Source organism: Trichosurus vulpecula, chromosome 7 (genome assembly GCF_011100635.1).
Source record: "Trichosurus vulpecula isolate mTriVul1 chromosome 7, mTriVul1.pri, whole genome shotgun sequence".
NCBI classification, from domain to species: Eukaryota; Metazoa; Chordata; class Mammalia; order Diprotodontia; family Phalangeridae; genus Trichosurus; species Trichosurus vulpecula.
In genome coordinates, this window is record NC_050579.1 from 75,128,324 (window position 1) to 75,152,568 (window position 24,245).

At 37.0% G+C, this 24,245-nt stretch overlaps 1 protein-coding gene and 1 pseudogene across 1 annotated transcript in view; both read left to right on the forward strand.

Moving 5' to 3' along the window:
* Nucleotides 1-24,245, forward strand: part of DPYD (dihydropyrimidine dehydrogenase) — a 1,113,082-nt gene that overhangs the window by 63,997 nt on the left and 1,024,840 nt on the right. Inside the window, exon 2 of the mRNA XM_036769110.1 lies at nucleotides 23,504-23,614. Coding sequence (XP_036625005.1) covers nucleotides 23,504-23,614 — 111 coding nt within the window. The remainder of the gene's footprint in view (nucleotides 1-23,503; nucleotides 23,615-24,245) is intronic.
* Nucleotides 5,163-6,032, forward strand: LOC118856401 (annotated as a pseudogene).

The window sequence follows — 24,245 nt, forward strand, 5'->3', positions numbered from 1 at the left end:
CTCCCCAAAGTAAGTTGGACACTGGAGAAGCTAAGAGGGTTAATGTCACTCTCCAAGTGCCAAATTTAATCAAAAGGAGCACCTCATGACTTTATACCACCTGGTTCTAGCATTTCTTAAGACAAATATAACTTAAAGGAATCAGTGCCCTTAAACTTGGTGGATGTCCCTTTTACCGTGGGAGTCTTATATCCAACACACACTACTAACCATACATGTTTGGAGATGAGAAGGGGCTGAATTTTCTTGAACCAAAAAAAAAGAGACAGCTATAGTTTAGAACCCTCTGGGCACTGTTTGGTCAAGCATCCTAGATGTCGATTATATTGAATACTAGTTTGAAAAAAAAATCTTTCTTTGGAATAGTAAGGGAAAAAAATGTACTCAAACTTACCATGGACTGAATTTTTATTCTACATCACTTTTCACTTGGGACATTATTAAGTAAAATCTTTGGTAACCATTCTTTCCAATTCAATTTATTTTTTACCCAAGATTCATTGAATCTTACTGCTTTTTGTGAAAAGGTTAATCCAATATTTTGTGTTTAGATATATATTTTATACCTGTGCTGTGAGAAAGAAAAGCTGTTGTGATAAGCAGCCAATAAATTTCATTCTGAATGTTTATTCTCCAAAGTTGCATTGCTATGCTGACATAGATAAATATAATCATTTATTACAATATATGAATTGTGGCAATGAAAAATGAAACTGAAAAATCTTGTATGCTTGTCACTCAGCTTATGTACATTATATTCTGGCCAGAATAGTTGCCTTTTTAGATACTTTAAAAAATTTCATTGAATAATCTAAATTAATATATAAAATAAATAATAATTCAGAACTGAATATCTATATAACAAAAAGGACTTCATTTGCTTGCAATAAGGCAATATTTTATTTTTCCACCAAATATGTAGTTATCTATATACATGAACTTTTGTTTTGGTCACTGGGTTGTTTGGAGGTGACTTCTTAAACATGGAATATTTTGTCATTAAAATGTATAGTTCCATTGTATTTAATTGAAGCACTTTTAGTTGGTTAGGGTTATGGTAGTATTTTCTTATCCTTTAATGGTAGTTTTAACAAAAATAAAATTATCAAAAGCATATATAAAATCCAGGCTATACTAGTGTTATTTTTGAGGGTGATTAATGGACCTGAGACACTGGTGAACAAAACTCCTGGTGAAGAAAGCCCTTCTGTGTATGTAGATCAGCAACTATAATATATAGGGTTAGAGAATCAACTTGGGCACTGAGAAATTAAGCAGCTTATTGATGTTTACACATCTCATAGGGTTCAGAGGTAGAGTTTGAACCCATCTTCTCGACTCTAAGGTTGACACTCCTTTCACTATATCTTTGGGTTGTCTCATAATTAACAAGTAAGTCCTCTGAATGGATGAGAACCTGGCTGGTTTTTTAAAATAATGTTAATTGAGAAAAATCTGTATTCCTTACTGCCACTCCCTTTCCAACTGACAGGGGGGGGGGGAAACATTGTAACAAATATTCATAGTCAAACAAAACCTTTTCCTGCATTGTCCATGTCCAGAAAACATAGGGTTTCATTATGTACCCTGAGTTCATAATCAAATTATTAAAGCCACTCTGGGGTTCTACTTTACATCTGCTGGGTTTGCAAATTTGACAAAAGAATGAAAAGGACAAATGTTAGAGGAGATGCAGAAAAATGGGTCCATTAAAAACACTCTTGATTTGTGGGAGGAAGGAACGTCTATGTGACATGGTCACTTATGCCTCAAAAAATCATTTTGGCAGAGAGGGGATTCTGGAAACATGGCTGAGTAGGTCAGAAAATTCCAAGCTCTCAATATTGAAAAGAGATAAAATAGCACCACAGGGAGAACAAAGTGCTTGTAAAAATAAATAAGAATAGGGGAACAACAGGAGTCTCCCTGGGACAATTTGAGAAGATCAGAAGAAAAATCCCAAGATGAGGTTTGGTCCTTGTGAAGAGTAACCACCTCCAGGCTAGGGTCTACTTTAACAAGAACCTGCAAGCCCTGGGGTTAGTTGGTTTGAGAGGTTGCCTCGGCTACAGCCACAGGAACTTTTACCCCTGGGATAGAGAGGGGAGTTTGGCATCTGACCCCAGGAAGATCAAGGGAAACTTTGCTGACAAGGAAGAGTAGACCCAGCTTTGCTGTGAAGAGCAGTGGGGGCAGGAAAGAACCAGCACATGCCCAGTGAGTGCAGAAGCAGTGGGGCAGAAAGCCTTTGGTTGTGGGTATTTACAGAGGTTGGAAGTTTGACTTTGGTTCCAGGCTAGAGGGGAGAACTGAAGATCTGCTAACTGAAGATGGTGCAAGAGGCACCATCTCCCATACCTTGGTGCTAGAGATGATTACAAAAATAAGCTATTACCAAAAAAAATGCACAGGCAAAGGTGAAAGAATCAAACCATAGAAAGCTGTTATGGGAATAGAGAAGACTGGGGTTCATCTTCAGAGGAGGATATTGAAGTAAAGAAATCCCCTTCTATCTCCAAAATGTGATAACAAATGGTCAGTTGCCCAAAAATAATTTGTAGAAGATCTTAAAAAAGACTTTAAAATATCAAATGACCTAGATGGAGGAAAAGCTAAAAAAAAGAAATAAGAATAATCCAAGAAAAACAAAAAGATTGTGAAGGGAAAGTCAACCAATTAGAAAAGGAGATGCAGAATCTTAAGGAAGAAAATGACACCTTGAAACTTAGAATTGGGGAAGGTATAACAAGTAAAATTATAAGGGATCAAGAAACAATTAAGCAAAATATGAATAATGAAAAAATAGTGAAACATCTTATAAGAAAAAAATATCTGCAGAATAGATCAAGAAGAGAAAACGTAAAAATAATCAAACTGAAAGCTATGATCAAAAAAGAATCTTGATATAGTAATACAAAAAAAAAATTAAAGAGAATTATCCTGAAGCATTAGAAGAAGGAGGGAAAGTAGAAATAGAAAAATATATTGATCATTACTTTAAAGAGATCCTATGAGGAAAACTCATAGGAATATCATAGTCAAATTCTGAAACCCCCCTGCTCAAGGATAAAATATTAAAAGCGTCAAGATTAAAACATTTTAAATGTGATGGTACAACAATTACAATCACATAAAACATAGCAGTGGAGACATCAGAGGACCTCAGGGCTTGGAATACCATATATAGAAGAGCAAGAGAACTGGGGCTCTGCTCAAAAATATTCTACCCAGCAAAGTTAAGCATAATCCTAAATGAAAAAAAAATGGACATTTGATCAATTGTCAGACTTTCAAGACTTTATTAAAACAAAAACAAGAATACAAAACCTGAACTTAATAGAAGATTTGACATATAAAAGCCAAGAGAAATAAAAGGTACATACCAAAGTCTGATAACAAGGGATTCATAAGGACAGACTGTTTACTTTTTATGTATGTAAGATGCATATCTGAGATTCTTATTAATAATTAGGTAGCCCATAAGAAAGATTGGGGTAAACCTGCATATGATATGAACTTAAAAATAAAACCATTTAGGAATAGTTAAAAAGAATTATTATTTTATACAAATAAGGTGCAAGAGGTAGAATTGATGCAGAGGAATTAGATGAGAGAGGAAGGCTTGTAGTTCTGATAACCTACTTTCATCAGGAATGGGTTTAACAGGAAACAATACGTATATATTTAGAAGGGTATAAAAGTATTCTAAATTCGGAAGAAATAAAATGGTAGGGGCATAGGGAGGGAGGAGAGAACAAGGGAAGGATCTTTAGAGGGGAGGGTGAGAGAATAGGTAAAAGGGAGGTATAGAATGGTGTTTAGATCAATGGGAATGGGTGGATAGGGGAGGAATCCTTGGAGGGGGGTAGGCAAGTAATAGGAGGGCTAGGTGGCTGGTAGAAGTAAAGTAGACAAGGCAGGGGGGATAGGAAACAAGAGATATATATGTACAAACATAAAAACAAAGCTTAGGAGTAGAATTTGTTTAGAAAAGTATATGTCTATATATGTATGTATATATCTATAGCTATAGAGAAACATATCCAAACTCAATTATAGCCTTCTGGGGGCTGGGAGGGGGGAGGAAAATAAAGAACAAAGTAAAAAAGTACACAGCAAAGAACAAAAGAAAGCTTACAAGGAAGCAAAGGAAAGACAGACAGTTTTCGACACAATGTGTATTATTTATCATACAGGTTTTCTTGAAATGAAAATTTATTGTTACCTATTTTGAATCTTCTCCTATGTTCTGCTATGCACCTGACATGCTTTTTTCCTTTCTTACTTTGTATTTACGTTCCAATATTTACGTTTATGATATGTTTTTTGTTTCTTTTCTCTATTCTGTATTTGTTATCCGTCCTTTGAGTCTAAAATAACATTTAAAAAATAATGTTGGTGGGGCAGCTAGGTGGCGCAGTCAGTAGAGCACCGGCCCTGGAGTCAGGAGGACCTGAGTTCAAATCCGGCCTCAGACACTTGACACATGTACTAGCTGTGTGACCTTGGGCAAGTCACTTAACCCCAACTGCCCTGCCAAAAAGCAAAAAAAAAATGTTGGCATATGAGTGGAGAATGGTTTGGATCAGTGAGAAACTTAAGGCAGGAAGACTAGTTAGGAGGCTGTTGCTATAATATAAAAAGAGGTGGTTAGGACCTGAATTCAGGTATGGTTATGTAAGTGAATAGATGTACAAGAGTGATGGAAAGGCAGAAAGGATGAAAATCGTCAAGACTGGATGTGTGGCATGATTGAAAGTAAAGAGGTTTATACAAGGTTTGTGGGCCTGGATGATTGAGAACATGATGGCTCCCTTGACAATAATAGGAAAGTTTAGAAAAAGGGAGTTTATTGGGGAGAAAGATGATTTCTGTTTTGGACATGCTAAGTTTGAGATGCCTATGGAATGTCTAGTCAAGATGTCTAAAAGGTACTAATGACTTTTGATTGTAGCTCAAGAGAAAGAATAAGGGAGAACATATAGATCTGGGAATCATCCACATAAAGATAACTGAACCCATGAGAACTGAGGAGATCAAGTGAGATAGTATAGAAAAATAAGTAGAAGGGGTCCCTTGAGATACGTTGGGGTTCTCAGGGATGGCATGAATCAAGAACCAGTAAAGGAGACTGAGAAGGAGCAGTTAGATCACACGATGCCTAGTTTGTTGATGTTATTCATTCTGATACTGACCCCCTGGGCTTCAAAGAATCATTAGGACATATTGATTTCTACCCAAACGGAGGTCTGGATAAACCTGGTTGTCCCCAAACCATATTTAGTGGATTGCAGTATTTCAAATGTGACCACCAGAGGTCTGTTTTCCTGTACCTATCATCTCTGAAAAATGACTGTGACATCATTGCCTATCCTTGTGAGTCCTGCTGAGATTACCTGAATGGCAGATGCATCAGCTGTGGAGATGACCAATCAATGCTGTGTCCAGTCCTGGGTTACTATGCTGATCAATGGAAAAAACTACTCAATGCTAAAGGACCCTCCTGTGATTAAAGTGTTTTCTGATACAGCTTCTGAAAAGCCATTCTGCATATATTACTACTTCGTGGATATCATGACCTGGAACGATGAGGTTGCATTACGATTGAGTTAACAGATCAGGCCAGAGATGCAACAGAGTCCAAGATCAGTCATGAACCTGCCATATTTCAGAAGTTTCAGCAAGTGAGCCTCTTTGCCAGGTTTCCTCAGGATGTTGACCGGGTGAAGGGCATCTCTATGGTGTACTCGACTGGGCCTCTGTTCTGGTCCAAGTACAAATTCAGGATCATCTGGATAAAGCTGAGACTGATCACACACCCTGAGAAGCCACAGGTGTGCAGATTTGATTTTGTCCTAATGGAAAACAAAGAAACAGCCTTTCAGCCCATCCTTTGCTAGGTGCTCAAACTGGGCAGCAGCTCACAAAAGTTGTTGCTTTGCTATCAGGGCAGTGAATGGACTGGATGCACATACATCTTTATGGGTGTCTTAAGCTGTATCACAAAATGCCATGCAGTTTTAGGACCATAAAATAATTATGGAGAGTGAACGAGTATCAGGGGAGTTTTTAAGGGAGGTGACAGTATTTGTTGGGGGCTGGCACCTTTAGCTTCCTGTGCTCAGTCCCACTGGATCCAGGGACAATCCAGGACATTTTTTTTCCAGTGGTTTAAGTGGCCAGGTGGCTAAAGCCAGGAGTCAGCAGGAGGCCCAACTTTGATCTCACTTGCCTGTGGCTTTCACTATGGGTGTCTAGCCTATCTCTTCCTCAATTTCTGTCTATGCTGATATGCTGATCTACCTCTCAGGGATTCTGGGAAGGAGAAGGACTTGAGTCTATGAAGGGATTTGAGATATGAAGCTAAAATGCCTTTTCATGAATGTTGTATATGTTATGTGTGAATGTTTTATTTATTCTAAATGGCCTAACAAAGTATGAGCTTTTGGAGGACAGGGACTTTTGTTTTGGTATCTCCAATGGCTAGTTCAGTGCTTGGCACAAATTAGGTGCTTAATAAATACTTGTGGAATGAAAAAAAAAACAAAGCAAGACAGAGTAGGATCATGAAAACCTAGAGGAGAAAACAACCAGTAGGAGAGAGTGTTCAGAGAGATCAAGAAGAATCAGGATTGAGAAAATGTCATTAGACTTAGCACTTAAGAGATCCTTGATCACTTTGGAAAAAGGAGTTTCAGTTGAATGAGGATGTTGGAAATCAGATTATAGAAAGTTTAGAGGAGAGGAAGAGGAGAAGAGGAGGAAGTATAAGTGTAGATGGCTTTTTTGAGAAGTTTAGCCACAGATGGGGAAGAGAAATATAGCAGGATAGCTCTCTGGGATGATAGAATCAAATGAGTTCTTCATATTGATAAGACATGCCATATTTGTAGGTAGCAGAGAAGAAGCCAGTATATAAAAAGAAAATGAAGATGAGGAGTGATGAAAGCAGGGGCAATTTGTGGACAGCATGTACAGAGGCTGTGCTTTGCAGGGGGCACCTTAGTTAAGCCTGGAGTGAAGGAGACATATGAATGATGTGAGATGCGGAAGAGGGGAGAAAGAGAAGTTATTGGCAAATGTTCTTTTTTATTTTTTGGTGAAGTATACATCAAGGTTCATAATTGAGGGGCTAGGGGAAGAGGAGACTGCAAGAGGCTTGAGGAAAGATTAGATCTGTAAACACTTGTGTCTATAGTAAGATAGTCAATGGACTGGGAAGAATAGAATACAGTATATGTCTTGTTGCAGTGAAGACCAAGGTGAAATTAGATAACATGAATTTGTAGATGATCAAGTCAGCATGGCTCCATGATTTATTCCAGTGCTGTTTGGTAGCATACAAAAAGAATACAATTAGTGCTCACAAGGTATCTGGGATCAGGCAATAAGATGGCATTGAAGTATGCTAACTGCTGAGAAGTGGGGTCAAGCGGAGTATCAGTGGATGAAGAGAATCCCATTAAAGGAAGCATTTGATTAGATTATTCCAAGACATTTCTTGAAGTTCTGCTTCAATATGGGTAGTGATGTTGTGTTCTGTGTGACCCTACATAGCAGGAAGGAGCAGGCAAAGGCACTGAGATGCAGGAATGGAAAAAGTAGAGATAGTGTCCCTGGAGGACCATCAGGAGCTGGAAATGGTCATTCAATAACAGTTTGATTTTCTATTTAGCCTTATATTTTATATAACAGTATAAAATTGATGTGATACATTATATATATATACACATATAAACATGTTCATGATATAATGTGTTACATTTTATATGTAGCTTATTACATATACAATTTTATTTTATTTTTAGAAGTTTCTAAGCATTACTCCTTCACTTTCAGTCCAGTGTCTGTTCTAAGTGTAGATTAGATTGGTGATTGTATTTCAAGTTTTAGAAGTGAAGTGAATTGAAATGCATCTAATTCAGGAACTTTATCTTGAATTCGAGAATTTGAGTCTCAGTAACCTCAAAAATCTTTTTCGGTTCTCCATATATGATTCTATGATGATTTCTACTCCATTTATAAAATATTGTTCAGATTGCAATTTGTTGCTATTTAATTATGTTTTAGCCTTTCTTAAGAGGACTGATTCCCAGCCTCTTGGAATAGTGAGGTATAGGAAAGGATGTTAAAATTATTTATGCTTCTTTTTCTATGGATTCATGGCTATAGGATAAACAAATTTCTGAGATCTCTGATCTTACAATAGATGACAACCACAAAATCACAACTCTTCTGTCCATTTCTTAATTTATTCCTTCCTTGTAATTGTAGACTATACTTATATATTAATTTTAGAGCACGTTATATACTTTGTTTGGAATTCCACAAGTGCTGAATTTGGAACTCTGTTTCTGTTGCTGAATTCCAACAGGAATAAACATATGGGTATGCTCCCTTTGTTGGTTTATCCCACCATTTGTTCCATATATGGGACCACATGGTGTCATACCCAATGGAATACATCTGTTGCAATACATTCCTAGAAATTTGTAACTTTTTTAGAATATAATTTAAATATTTATAATATTCATGGCCAAAATCCTATATTGAACTCTGAAAGTGCATTTTAAAGTAACTTTTTATAGCAGTGCTCTAGTTATATGAATCATTAGTATTTAGATTCATAATCTTTTTTTTAATCAAAAGCTGCTTGTATGTGGAGAAGGAAGCAATGACTGCAACAACATTATTAGATGACAAGGATTTGTGCACTACTTTTTGACTTGAGAGAATATACTTTATTACCTTCATATTTTAAAAAGATTCTTAGTTTGCACATAAATATGAATTATACAAGCATTTCAGGGGAAGATTTTTATTTCTATTTGGAGAATTAATGTTCTTCATATTGCATAAAAGGGATTGAATGTAACATAGAAGCCACAAAATTAGATGTTTATATAATGTTAAGAAATAAAAAAAGAAAAATATCTTAAAATTCAAGTATATAAATCCTATCAGACAGCTGTGCTCCATAGGTGTCAAGTTTTACATATACCCGTATAATTAGGATCTTATAAGGATGTTAAAATAAATGATGTATATCTGCAAACATAAAATTATCCAGTAACTTAAGGGCCATATAATCAGACCCCACTGAGCTACAACTACTATTGCACATAGTGAATAAGAAAGAATAGTAAAAATAAAATATTATAAAATCAACTTTTTCTAAGATATATTTTCTAGGGACTGTGGAAAACATTAAAAATGCAGATAAGTACAAATCAAGAGAAACAAACAATTGATAGTGCTATTCCTCTAGTACAATTCAATAAATACTTGTATAAATGAATGACTAATAATTGCACACTGTTGTTTATCAGTAATCAATCTCACATTTATTCTGTTCTATGTATGTCATATGAGTATCTTATACATACATATGCAGTATATATCACATTTCATATAGAATAGGATATATTACTTTCTCTGTTAAATGATTATGTATATACTTATGTGTATGTGTGTGTATGTGTGTGTGTGTGTGTGTGTGTGTGTGTGTTTGTTTATCCATTTTCTGGCAATTAGTGAAAGTGTCACCATGACCTATTTTTTCCCCTAAGCAACCTATAGAGTTTCTCAAGTGATATAGTTGGCGCAGCCTTTTGACTGGGTCCAAGTTTTACAGGACAAATCTTTTTATTAGGGGGATTTGTTCTGTGAAATTTGGATTCAGTCAAAGGGCCACACTTGAGGACTGAGAAGGCCACATGTGGACTCGAGGCTGTAGGTTCCCCACCCTTGATCTCTGGCAATTCATTTACCCCATCTGATGATAATTATTTAATCTTCTGAATGACTATGCACCATCCTTTTAAGAATATACTTGATTTTTGTGACATTCAGTCATTAATATATTTACATGTTAATCTCATTCAAGCTCACTATCATTATCCATTAGTACCACATACCTTTCTGACTGATCCCTGTTCTAGTTCTTTTCATACTGGCATGTCATGGTAGTTACCTGGTAGTCAGCTGGTGGTTAGCTGGCCAGATCATAGGTGTGTGCCCAGTAGGCTACAGAGTAATTCAAAACCATAGCCTCAGTAGTCCTGTATTTTCAAAGATTTGGATATTCCTTTTTATTTTTTTTTGTTTGTTTTGTGTGTGCAGATTCTGTAATACCTTGGCATCTATGTAACTGGCCCAAGACTTAGGGCAGGTTAACCTTCATGTGTGTCTATTCCTGGGGAACAATAAAGTTCCTTTGGTGTAGAAGACATTTCCTTGGTGTTTGTGGACAAATATGAAAACCTAAGGATAGAATGGAGCTAACCATGATCCTTTGGGAAGAAGCTACAATGAAATGGGCCATAGATTCTTTTAATTATAATGTGGGCAGGACACTTGAATTAGCAGCTATTGTCAATAGCTCTAATTAATGTGCTAGTCTCTTGTCTCTCTCAATTCTGAGGTGGCCTATAGGAAAGAGTTAAAACCATGTGGAGCTTTTTCTTTTGGGCAAATATTCAAACTATTTTGTGTTACTTGGAAGAAGAGGAAAGAGCAAGAGATCCAAGGCAGACCTCATTATCATGATGACTTTCATAATGGATAAAGAATGCAAAATAGTGTAATAGAGTAATTGCTTTGGAGACAGAGGATCTGGCTTTAAATCTTGACTCTCCTTCTTACTGGCTGTGTGACCTCAGGTAGGTCTTTGGAACTTAGTTTAATTTGGTAATATGAGGGGCTTGGAATAGATGACCTCTAAAATCTCTTCCAGTCTTAAATCCTGTGATCCTGGAGAGGATTCTGGGAAGATGGCAGAGTAGGTCAGAAAATTCCAAGCTCTCAAGATTTTCCCCCACTAAATAGATAAAAGAGCACTGCAGGGAGAACAAAGTGCAGGTAAAAATAAATAAGAATAGGGGCACATCAGGAGTCTTCCTGGGACAATTTGAGAAGATCAGAAGAAAAATCCCAGGATGAGGTTTGGTCCCCGTGGAGAATAAACATCTCCAAGTAAGGGTCTACTTTAAGAAGAAGCTGCAAGCCCTGGGGTCAGTTGGTTTGAAAGGCTGCCTCTACCCCAGCCCTAAGAACATTAATGCCCGGGATAGTGAGGGTAGTTGGGCAGGAAGATCAAGGGAACCTCTGCTGACAAGGAATGCCAGACCCAGCTGTGCTGTGAAGAGCAGTGGGAGTGAGAAGGAACCAGCACATGCCCAGTGAGTGCCGAAGCAGTGGGACAGAAAGACCTTGGCTGTGGGCACTTAGAGGAGCTTGGAGGTTTGACTTTGGTCCCAGGGTAGAGAGAAGAACTGAAGATATGGGTCAAGAGACACCATCTCCCATACCTCAGGGCTAGAGGTGATTACAGAAATTAAGCTATTACCACAAAAAATGCACAGGCAAAGGAGAAAGAATCCAACCATAGAAAGCTATTATGGGAATAGAGAAGACTGGGGTTCATCTTCAAACGAGGATATTAAAGTAAAAAAACCCTCAAAGAGTAATGTCAAATAGTGTCCTGCCCCAAAATAATTCATAGAAGATTTTTAAAAAGACTTAAAAAATAAATGACAGATGGAGGAAAAACTTTAAAAAAAATAATCCATGAAAAACAAGAAAATTATGAAAAGAAAGTCAACCAATTAGAAAAAGAGATCCAGAATCTTAGGGAAGAAAATGACACCTTGAAAATTAGAATTTGACAAGGTGAAGCTAGTAAAATTATAAGGGCTCAAAAATAATTAAATAAAATATGAATATTGAAAAAATAGAAAAGAAAGTGAAGCATCTTTTAAGAAAAACAACAGGTCCCTAGGATAGATCATGAAGAGAAAACATAAAAGTAAAGCATAAAATAAAACATATAAAAACATAACAGACAGGCTATGATCAGAAAAATAATCTTGATACACTAATACTAGAAATGATTAAAGAAAATTGTCCTGTAGCATTAGAACAAGGAGGGAAAGCAGAAATAGAAAAAATCCATTGATCATTACTTAAAAGGGATCCTATTAGGAAAACTCATAGGAATATCATAGTCAAATTCTGAAACCCCCAGCTCAAGGATAAAATGTTAAAAGCAGCAAGATTAAAACAATTTAAACGTGATGGTACCACAATTAGAATCACATGAGACCTAGCAGTGAAGACATTAGAGAACCTCAGGTCTTGGAACACCATATATCGAAGAGTAAGAGAACTGGGGCTCTGGCCAAAAATATCATACCCAGCAAAGTTAAGCATAATCCTGAATGAAAAAAAAATGGACATTTGACCAACTGTCAGACTTTCAAGACTTAGTTAAAAAAAGGACCGTAACCTTAATAGAAGATTTGACATACAAGAGTCAAGAGAAGTATAAGGTACATACCAAAGACTGAATTCAATAAGGACAGACAATTTACTTTTTACATATATGTAAAATTTAAAACTATGTCTAAGATTCTTATTAATAATTGGGGAGCTTATAAGAAAGATTGGGGTAAACCTGAATATTATATGAATTTAAAAAGTAAAACCATTTAAGAATACCTAAAAGAGTAATTATTTTGTACAAATGAGGTACAAGAGGTAGAATTGGTATAGAGGAATTAGATGGGGGAGGAGGGCTGGTAGTTCTGGTAACCTATTTTCATTGGAAATAGGTTTAAGAGGGAACAATACATATATATTTAGAAGAATATAAAAGTCTTCTAAATTCAGAAGAAATAAAATGGTGGAGGCATAGGGAGGGAGGAGAGAACAAGGGTGGGATCTTTAGAGGGGAGGGTGAGAGAATAGGTAAAAGGGAGGTATAGAAGGGTATTTAGATCAATGGGAATGGGTGGATAGGGGAGGAATCCTTGGAGGGGGTAGGCAAGTAATAGGAGGGCTAGGTGGCTGAGGAGGATGAGGGAATAGGTAAAAGTGGGGTATAGAACAGTGTTTAGATCAATGAGATTGGGAGGATAAGAGATGGATCTCTAGAGGGGAGAGTGAGGGAATAGGTAAAAGGGAGGTATAGAAGGGTGTTTAGATTTATGGGAATGGGAAGATAGGGGAAGAATCCTTAGATGGGGGTAGGCAAGGTAGCTGGTAGAAATAAAGTAGAGGAGGCAGGAAGGATAGGAAATGAGATATGCACAAACATAAAAACAAAGATCAGAAGTAGAATTTGGGAAAGCATATGCCTATATATGTATGTATATATGTATATGTGCCTGTATATGTCTATAGCTGTAGAGAAACATCCACACTTAATTGATATTCACCGTATCTGCTTACTACGTTTGGACTCTTTTCTTGAAGTCTTAATTGTATCCTTCTGGGAGGGAGGAGAGAAAAAAAAGAACAAAGTAAAAAAAATTCACAGCAGAGAACAAAAGAAAATTACAAGGGAGCAAATGTGCATTATTTATCATACAGGCTTTCTTGAAATGAAAATTTATTGTTACATATTTTGAATCCTCTCTTATGTTCTGCTATGCACATGACATATTTTCCCCCTTTCTTGCTTTGTATTCAAGTTCCAATATTTAATTTTATGATATGTTTTTGTTTCTTTTCTCCATTCTGTATTTATGTTCTGGTGTTTGAATCTAAAATAAAAGAAAAAGAAAAAAATCCTGGGACCCTTCACTTCTCTAGAAAATAATGATAAGGTCAATGTCTTTGTTTTTTATCCATTTTACATATATTTTTAAAAAATAGTTGACAGCTCATTTAAATAGGTGTTTGGCGTTATAAATAGGTGTTTGCTGTTATAATATGAAGTATCCCACCTTTGTTGTAGTCTCTCACAAAGATGCCCACCAATGAACATTGTTCCCCAGTGATGGAGAATTGAGCACAGATTGGAAAGATTGTATATTTGACTGTGAGGCAAAATATGTAGGATACAACATCATTGCTCCAATCTTCACGCTCTCCCCTATCCCCCTGCCCTGGCTGTTTCTTTTTTCTTCCCAAGCAGTACAAGACCCATCTATAGACCACCCTTGACTCTGGGGGTTGGGGCAAAGGACAGATGGACACCCACATGAGTTCCTAATTGGTTGCCCTCCCCAGAAGTACAGAAGCCCAGGCCATACAGAGCAACATTAGGAAATTCAAGAAGGAAATTGCCAGACCTAGGACCCTAGACTGTTGTCCTCTTCCTCATTATCTCATACACTACAGGCTAACTTGCAAATGGTCTGACCATTTTGTTAACTTGTCTAACCTAGGTACATCAGCACTGAAGGCAGTATAAATATGGTTTAAATAATTGTTCTTGCCTTTCTAAATATGGGTGGAGCCCCTGGTGCTCATTTTCAGCTGAATACTTCCTTGCTTGATGCTATCAATCTATAATTTCTTTTATTTTAGCATCTACTTTGGCCTCTGTTCCATCCAGCTGATAATCTGACTACATATAAACAATTGATTCCCAAATGACAAAAGGCCAAGGTCTGTATGCAGTCGGTTCCTGTTTGTTAGGAAATGGTCAATGTTATTATTCTGTCATTAAGTATTCATCATATATGCTTACTATCTTTGGACTCTTTTCTTGAAGAAAGCATTCAAATACATGAAGTTTCAATCTTCTAAATAGTCTGGAACTGTTTACCATTTATATTGCTTCATTCTCAAGCCATTTAATTATTTTTAGAAATTTTATGTGGGTTGTAGCTATTGGTGTTTGTTATACCAAGCCATATTTTCTAACAATTTTTTTGTCTTCCTCCTCATGACAATTTTTACATTGAAGTTGTTGATCATGAAAGTACAGGTCAAATGAATTTTAAAGACCTTGCCAAGTCTTAAATGGAGCTTTTTTACCTTTCATCTTCTATAATAGAGTTGGCATGGAAGCAGCAATTAATTTTGTAGTGATCTTTTTTGTTTAAGTTCATCATGGGTACTTCAAGGTAAGATGACCAAGTGTCCCTCAAAATATTTTTTGTTTTCCCTGGAAAAGTGATCACATAACTCTATGTTTTTTTAATCATCTCTTTAAGCAGAACCTGTGCACCATCCTTTTTGTTTGACTGTGGCTTTTTTACATGTTCTAGTATGATTTACCACAAAGTGCAAATATGGATACATGTCAGTTCCTCCACTAGCATCAGTTATTGGACAGAAAGAACACATTGACAGTACCAATAGTTAAATTACCATTAATTGATGATCTAAAACTATGTAATTCATAGCAAGCTCTGCCTAATTTTTTCTGTTTTTTCATAGTCATTGAAAGATCAAGATGAGAAAGTGGTCCCAATAGGAGAGAAGACAATGTTTTTTTTTAAATTTCAGTATTTGCAGCAGGAAAAACCAAAACAAAACAAAACACCATCACCTGTGGCTAACCTGCTAGTGATGCTCTAGGTTGGTCTTTAGATGTTTGATACCTAATTTCTTACTTACTCTATATGGAAGTTTTCAGCTTGGTAGCCTCTGCCAGGGATTTTAATTTATTGGCATAGTTTTTGAGGAACCTATGGTGACTTTCACATATGAGACATCAGAGTAAGAAACAACATCTTTTGATACTTGATAAACATAAATTTATTCCCTACAGTGAAATAGATCACAACCCATCTATACTTGCTCATCCAGTATAATTCTTCCATGTCCTTCCATATATCTTATACAAGGGGCCCTCAGGCAGCCTTCCTCCAGAATTTCCAACATTTTAAAAGTTCCATTGGAGCACAAAGGCTGTCTGTCTGTTGTCCCTCATTCACATGACATTAAGAGCCCACTTCCTTTGCTAGGATTTTTTTTTCTAATAAGGTCTCTACTGCTTTTTCTTCTTTGTCTTCTCTGAAGTTATCTGATAGTAATATATCCATGCCCACCATGCATCTCCCTATTGTCATTTGAGTGAGCTGTTTCTAATCCTTTAGAGACTTGATATTCAAAGCTGTAGCCACATCACACTAATATAAAGACAGGGATAGGGACTAGATCTGTTCTTTATTAGTACGCAGAGTCAAATGCCTATACATTGTAGGTCTGCACTTTCTCTGAAACTTTTAGAACCTTAGAGTTATATAGAGCACCAAGAAGTGACTTGCCCAGTATCACACAGCCAATATATGACAGAGGTAGAAATTGAGCCCAGATCTTCATGGCTTCAGGATGACCCCACTATATATCCATGTGCTGCTCCAACAGAAGTATATTATTGTTTAAAAAAAGAAAAATAACTTTTTCAAGGAGAAGCATGTATTTATTAAAAGCACTGTGTCCCTTCTCAAATGCATTCTATACCACTGGCCCCCTATTTTATTTTGAATCCCATTCACTACCCATATTCATTGTCTTTCCAAGATATAAAACCTGATAGACCAGGTTGATGGACTCCCCATTCAGTAACTATGTGCCATAGTCTGAACCAGAGGTGGGGAACCTGTAGCCTCAAGGCCACATGTGGCACTCTAGGTCCTCAAGTGCAGCCCTTTGACTGAATCCAAACTTCACAGAACAAATCCCCTTAATATAAGGGTGTGTTCTGTAAAACTTGAACTCAGTCAAAAGGCTGTACCCAAGGACCAAGAAGGCACATGTGGCCTCAAGGGTGCAGGTTGCCCAGCCCAAGCACTCTGAACAGTAGACCTTTTTAATCCAATTGCTTTTTTTGTCCCAGTGTGGATAGCCGAGCTGAAGTCTTTTCCATTATGGATCTTATTCAGGAAGCTCTTCATGATATTCTGGGATATGCTATTAAGAGAATAATGATATTTACAAGTAGGAACATCTGTGAAACCTCACAATATGTAAGGTATGCCCTTATCCATTTGGATTTTGAACTGGACTCTTTTCATGACAGTGCCAAACTCCTTTTGTGAGCATCCATTTTCCTATTTTATGCTTCTCTTGATACTAACACACAGGGAATTGTTGGACAAAGTTATATGTGGTTGCATATGTCAAGGAGCCTTCTATGATTTTACATATGCATGGGGGACACCTCGTTATAGTAGAGGCTTCAAGATGGCTCTACCAAATCAAATCTGTGGTTTAAAATTTGTTTGCAGAAATAAGAATGAGAGAATTTTGTAATTCCCTATACTTTTTAGTCAGTTCAGTGAAATGTCAAGATAGGGTCTTCTGTATGACAACATAGGAACCAAGAAAGAGAAAGAGCCACATTATTGAAGGGGGACAGGGAGAATGATTATAATGCCCCACAAAGTTCTAAATATATATTTTCAGTTCAATAAATATGATATAATAAACATTTAAATGGTAATGAACCAGTCTGATCTGTTTATTCTTTCAGAAAGCTTTGTAGCAGGCATCCATACTAAAGACTACTAAAAAAAAGATGGAGGTGACTGTTTGATTGAAAGAATGTGTTTTTGCTTTATTTTGTTTTGATTTGTTTTTCCTGGACAGGAAAGGAACAGTCAACATTCAGTGGATTCTCTGAAGTATAGGTACAGGGACCTATGATATTCAAATTTTTTTGTCAGTTACAGAATCATAAAATGTGAGCTTGAAGAGATTCTAGATACCATTGAGGCAAATCACTTAACTTCACTGCGTCTCCGTTTCCTGTTAAATGAAGGGATTGAATTTAGTGGCCTCTAAACTAAACCTATGTTCCTGTGATCTAATTGAATGCATTTTTCTGACAGATCAGAAAACTATGACCTGGGGAAAATAAGCGATTTGCCCAAAATCAAATAACTAATACTTCCTTTCTACCTTTCCAGTCTTCATATACCTTAGTCCCCACCACACACTCTGCAATACAGAGATATTGGCCTTCTTGTTGTTACTCTAAGAAGAAGCTCTCTCTCTCTAGACTCTGGGCCTTTTCAGTGGCAGTTCCACATGTCTAGACTCCTCTTCCTCATTTTTTCTGTGTGACTTCCCTCAAGTTCTAGCTAAAATCTGATCTTTTATCCCCCATTTATCTTATCTATATCATTTGTACATAGTTGTTTTCAGCTGTTTCTTGCATTAAACTGTGACTTCTTTGAGGGCAAGGATTGGGTTTTTATTTTCTTTGTCTTCCCAGCCCTTAGCACCATGCATGGTACACAGTAGGCACTTAATAAATGTTTTTGGACTTACTATTGGTATAGCCAGAATATCTACTATGCTGACTCCTAATCTACTGTTCGTTCCAGTGAAATGGAAATTCAATCCTAACTGAATCCTAGCTAGCACCTGAGAGTTTGCAAAGTTCTGCATGCCCATTTGGTCCTCACAACATCCATGAGGGGAAGGCATTATTATTGTCACCCAGAGTCACACAGCTAGTAAATATCTCAAGCAGAATTTGAACTTGTCTCTTCCTGACCCTCAAGGGCAATATTCTATCCATTTTCCCATCTAACACCCTTTAATGATTTTCAAATTCTACAAAGTTCTATAGACATCTCATTTGATTCTAACAAGAATTCTATGAGGTAGATAAAATTTGTAGCAGTATCTGCACTTCAATGATAAATAATTGCTAGCATTTATATAGCACTTGAAGTTTTACAAGGTGCTTTACAAATATTTCACTTTATACTCAAGGTCTGTGAGAGTTTGTTGCTATTATTCCCATTTTTAAGATGGGGAAACTAAGGCAGATAGAAATCAAATGACTTGCTCAAGGCCACATAGCTGATAGGTATCTAAGTCCAAATTTGAACTCAGGTTTTCTCTACCCCAGACCCAGTGCTCTATCTATCCACTGTACCATCTAGCTGTCTCTAGTTTTCAAATTAGAAAAACTGAAGTTAAAAGATTTTGTAATGATTTTCCCACCATCACACAGCCAGCTAATATCAGAGGCAGTGTTTGTGGATTCTTAGAACACAGTATTAAGGAGACAGAAGAGACTTCAGGGACCTTCCAGACCAATCCATATTAAAACTCAAGTCTCTCATTACTCTGTGCCGGCTTTCATAGCATACCCACCAGTCCACTCTTCAATAGGAATAATCTGCATGAGATTTGGAAAATCTGTATGAGAAGGCATTAAAGTACCTTCAGATGATTTTCAGGCAAATGTACAGTCATAAAGTGAAAATAAGTACTATTTCACAAAACTGCGTAGATGATATTTGGGACTTGTAAAACATTTGTAGGTAATAAAAAAATAATGTAAATATAACAGCTTTAGAAAAAGTTAATATTGTACATCCCTAATCCTTTTTGGTTGGAAAACAAGGAGAATAAATATGTCTTCCTGACACCACCATCAAAGATAAAATTGATGGGTCATCTTTTGTGATTAAAATTTGCTTATTTTGCAATCAACAATGACTTCTAAATGAGGTGTTTCTGGCTTTTTTTTTAAATCCCTTGGAGATTCAGACTGTTAATTCAATTTCACTGTTAATCAGTTGCATGGAATTTAAATCACTTTGGAAAATCAAATGAAAATAGAATGAATTAAAATGGACCATCTTTCCTGAATTCAGTGCTAGTGGAACAGAAGACATCCCTGTTTAGATGATGACATATTTCAGGTCTTGTGCTTATATACAGTTCTCTTTTACATCATGCTCTGTTACTTATAAGCTATGTTATGCACATTTTCCCATTTCATTCTGATAACAATCCTGCGGGGTAGATTGTTCTTGTATTATAAGGATACTTAGATTTGAAGGGATTGAAGCTGGGAGCTTGTGACTTGACCAAAGCCACACAGCTTGTAAGTGACAAGCTCCAAATTAAACCCAGAGCTTCATGTGTCTAGATCCTTAGCTCTTTCTTCTCTACTGTGACGCCTTGTTCATCATGACTGTTAGTCTGCACCACAATAGCTACGGCCGCCCTCTTTCCTAATAAGCACAGAAGGAAATGTGGAATTAAGTTCCTGGTTTTATGTTGTATAGTAGAAACAGTATTCTAAATCATCAACAGGTTGAATTAACTGCCTTGTATTATAAAGAGTTGACTGCAGCACCACACAGTCTGTGTCTATACAATCAAAACAACCAAGCTATGACCTCAGAACCAATCTGGTTATCGGCCTTTTTGAATGGATGATTTAGATGTATGAACACTGATCCATTCAGATTCATCATTGTTATCTTAAGAAAGCATTATCTTAAGAAAGCATGATATTAATCATTACTGCGATAAAAGCATTGATTATTTCTTAGTTGATATAGTGGCCAATTTAGGTATGTCTTAGATTTAGTGAAGAAAAGAATTCTTAGAGTCACAAGAAACTGTCACAAAAGTCCTAGTGTGATTTCTCAGTTTGGTATAGAGGTGAATCTCTGCTTTCGAAGGCTAAAACAAAACAAATCAAAGCAAACAAAGCAAAACAAAAAAAAAATAACAAAAAAAAAACAGGTTCAGAAAGATTCTAACAAGTTGGCAAGATTGGAAATGTGGATCTGGTAAGAGAGAATGCACCTAACTGTGGAGAGGCTTGTCACCAAAAGTTCAGCCACCTGATGGTGGGTATTTGTCCCTTTTTTGGGGGGGTATTTTTTTTGGCAGGATGTAGACTCAGGTGTGGTAATAAACATTTGAAAAGGGTCCTCAGTCCTATGTGTTATCCTTCCACTTCTACAATGACTATAGTACAGAGATAGCAGGAGTGCTCAATATCACAGCTAAATTTGAGTTTTAAAATCACCTCACAAGTACAAGGCATGACAGGACCATTCTTTGATAGAGATTTGTTCATATGAAAAAACTCTGTGAGTTTCCTGTGGTGTAAATGTGATTAAAGATCTTCCATGCCCATTTAATAGGCCTCAGGTAGAGCTAGTTAAGGGAAGCTTGATTAGGGGAGGCTCATTTGTAGGAAGGCCCACACCCTTTTGCCTATTAGGTGTGAAGCCCTTGGGCCCTAAGAAGGGTATATATATATCCTAAGGGTAGCCATTAAGCTCAGAGACAAGAAGAGAGAGAGCTGGAAGGGCTGAGAGAGAGGACTGCAGAGGTGGGGGGTGGAGAGAGAGAGAGAGAGAGAGAGAGAGAGAGAGAGAGAGAGAAAACAAGAACACAAACTGTTCAGGAAGAGAGGGCACAGGCAAGCAGACAGCTAAGGTTTGTGAGTTAGTGTTTATGGGAAGGCCCCAGCAGAGGGTAAAGTTACCGGATAGCTTGGCTCCCTGCTGTGATATTGTGTTTTAATTTCCTTGCTGTTATAGTGAAGTAGACTTACTGATTTTGGGATGCAATTGCTGTTATGTCAAATTGGAATTATTGGTTTTGGGATTTGATCCTCTGATTTCTGAATAAATATTTTACTTCTTCTGCCTTCTACACAGAGAGTCTCTTATATTCTCAGATACCGAACTATACAGGCATATTCATGGTCACCTGATCAATATCACGAATATTGCCTTACTAATACATTTTGTTAGATTGCAAGTTGAATAGGAGTGAATGGTGTGTCAGGGCAGATAAAAAAAAGTGGTCTTAGATAGTACTGGGACTTACAGTATCCAGAATGAAGCAGATCACAGTCCAACGTAGAGGAGAAGAAGGGAACAATCATTTAATAAACAGCTACCCTGCCAAGCACCATCTTAAGCACTTTACAAATATTGTCTCAACACTGTGAGGTAGCTGTTATAATGATCCCCATTTTAAAGTTGAGACAACTGAGGGAGACAGAGGTTAAGTGAATCGCCCTGGGTCACACAAATGTTGTGGTTGTTGGTGTTTAGTCATTTAGTTGTGTCCAGCTGTTGGTTTGGGGGTTTTTAGGGGGCAAAGATACTAGAGTGGTTTGCCATTTTCTTCTCCTGCTCATTCTACAGATAAGGAAACTGAGGCAAACAGGGTTAAGCAATGTGCCCAGGGGTTCACATAGCTAGTAAGTATCTGAGGCTGGATTTAAACTCAGGGCCTGACTCCAGGCCCAGCTTATTCTATCCACTGTGTCATGTAGCTGCCTCTGTCCTGATAAGATAACATGTTAACTATTGTGTTCAATACCACCACATTTCTTGAGGGACTGCATTTTCTTGATTGACAGCCCCTAGCTTTGTAAATATATTCTTCCTGCTAATAGTTGGCTACCTCTTGCTAATTTGCCAAGAGTGAGACTATGTTCTCTTGAGTCCCTTATCTTCTCCAGTCTCTATTTCAGAATGTCTCTCTATCTTTGTGCTTTCTTCTTTTCTTCCTTCTAAAAGGTGTCACTCTTCCTTTATAAAACTAATTGGTATCTCCATATTCTCAATGTTTTTCACCCTCACCTAGGGCTTACCCATTCAAATATTCTCTTCCTATAGCATATTATATGGTCTGATTTTTCTCTCTACATTGATTTTTCTTTTTGCTTTCAAATGTATACTGACTACCCAGGAGTGAGGAACCTGCTGCTTTGAGGCCACGTGTGACCTTCTAGTCCTTGAGTGCAGCCTTTTGACTGAGTCCAGGTTTTATAGAACAAATCCTTTTATTAAGGGAGTTTGTTTTCTGAAGTTTGGATTCACTCAAAGGGCTATGCTTGAGGAGCTAAAGGGCTGCATATGGCTTTGAGGCCAAAGGTTCCCTAGCTCTGATCTACCCTATCCTTGGGTGGGTGGGTGGGGGTGTTGGGGGAAGTGTACGAAAAAGTCTAAAAAAAAGCCTACCATCTCCTTTGTTTTTCCCTGCCAAACTTATTGAATGAGTTGTCTATACCTTGAACTTCATATTCCTTGCCACTAAGCAGAGTGGAACAGTAGCAGGACTACTATGTTTTAAGTCAGGAAGCCTGATAGTAAATCTTGGCTCTCTCAGTTAGTACATTTGTGAACTTGTTTATGTCACTCAATATTGATAGATTTGTGTTCTCATCTATAAAATTGAACTGAATAACCCTACCAGGGCTAGATCTATGATACTATGATTTTTTTTTGAGTGTATTACTCCCACTTGTTTTGAACATTTCAAGACTTTGATGGCTAAATGCCAATCTCAACCTTGGTGACTCGTGAGTCTTGCCCATATTTTCCATGGACTCCCATAGAGGGTCTAATTTGGGGTTTTCATTTAGGTTTCTTGACATTAAGTAGGTAACAATGGATAATACAGACAGTCCATCTGTTATCAGTCAAAAAATATTTATTAAGTGCCTATTATTTTCCAAGTACTTTGCTAGGTTTTCAAGATACAAGTATAAGGAACGAAAAATTCTCTACTTGAAGTATACTTATGTTCTAATGTTATTGCTTTTTTGCTTCCACTCCAACTGGCTCATCTTCTTTTCTCATCATACTACCCATTCTTCCAGGGTATCTCTTACACTCATTCTTTTCTGCAATTTTTTGTTACATGGTGAAAACTGTATATCCGCCATGTAGTTTTCTATTACCTTTGGGTGACCTGCAATTTTGATTCTTTGGATATTTGGACATTATCACAGCCATGTAGCAGCATGAAAATATTGGTGTTAAAATTCAAAGTTTGGAAAATATCGCATCCACGTAGTGCAGTTTAACTTAATTTTTTTGTTACTTATCAAGGTCAGTGTAATTGCTATGTACGTATTCAAATTTAACTCTTATCTACATGTTATTTTCATTTTTGAAGACAAGGAAATATATTGATTTGCTTAAAATTCTGTTACTTTTAAATATGAAATATTGAGCTTTCTTTTCTTTTTATACAGAATATCCTGGGATTAAATCCTCGGATGCAAAATTATGCCACCGTGCATTCCACATCAAGTAAGAAATTAGACAAGAAACACTGGAAAAGAAATGCTGATAAAGACTGCTCTGTAAGTACTGCTCAAGAATTATTTCATATAAAAATTCTATTCGTTTTCATCATGAAGAATCTAGATTTTAATCTTACTTAGTGTGAAGGAATTGTGGATGAGGAGATACTGAAAAGGAACATAAACACTCCAAGGTACATGAGGCAAGCAGTTTATGACACAAGGGATTGTAAACATGTGTGTGGCTCCCTGGTCCTGCAGATCCACAGGCACACAATGATGATGAGGACTTTGGGCTTATGCAGATCAAGAGCCCAGTTTTCCTAGATCCTCTAGCCTTATATCTGTTTGCCATGACTAGGCAGATTTACAGGGACTTTGTAGTAGGGAGATCTTAAATCAGCAGATGGTCTGGATTTATCAACCACAAGGAAAGCATGATTAATAAAGTTTGCTACCTGAATACTTGAATTTAAAAGAAGGTCGCTAAACTGCCAGTTTGCTAACCTTGTATTCCTAACTCGAAATGTAGCTGACAAAGCTAGTCATTGGGTACATAGGGACTTGTTGGTATATGGATAGGTCAGTCAGTGGTAAAAAATGGACATGTTTAAAAATGGACACTTAAGGCCCACAGAAGGCCAAGCCTCACTCTTAGGAATGTAGGAATCACAATTGTGATTGTCCTAAA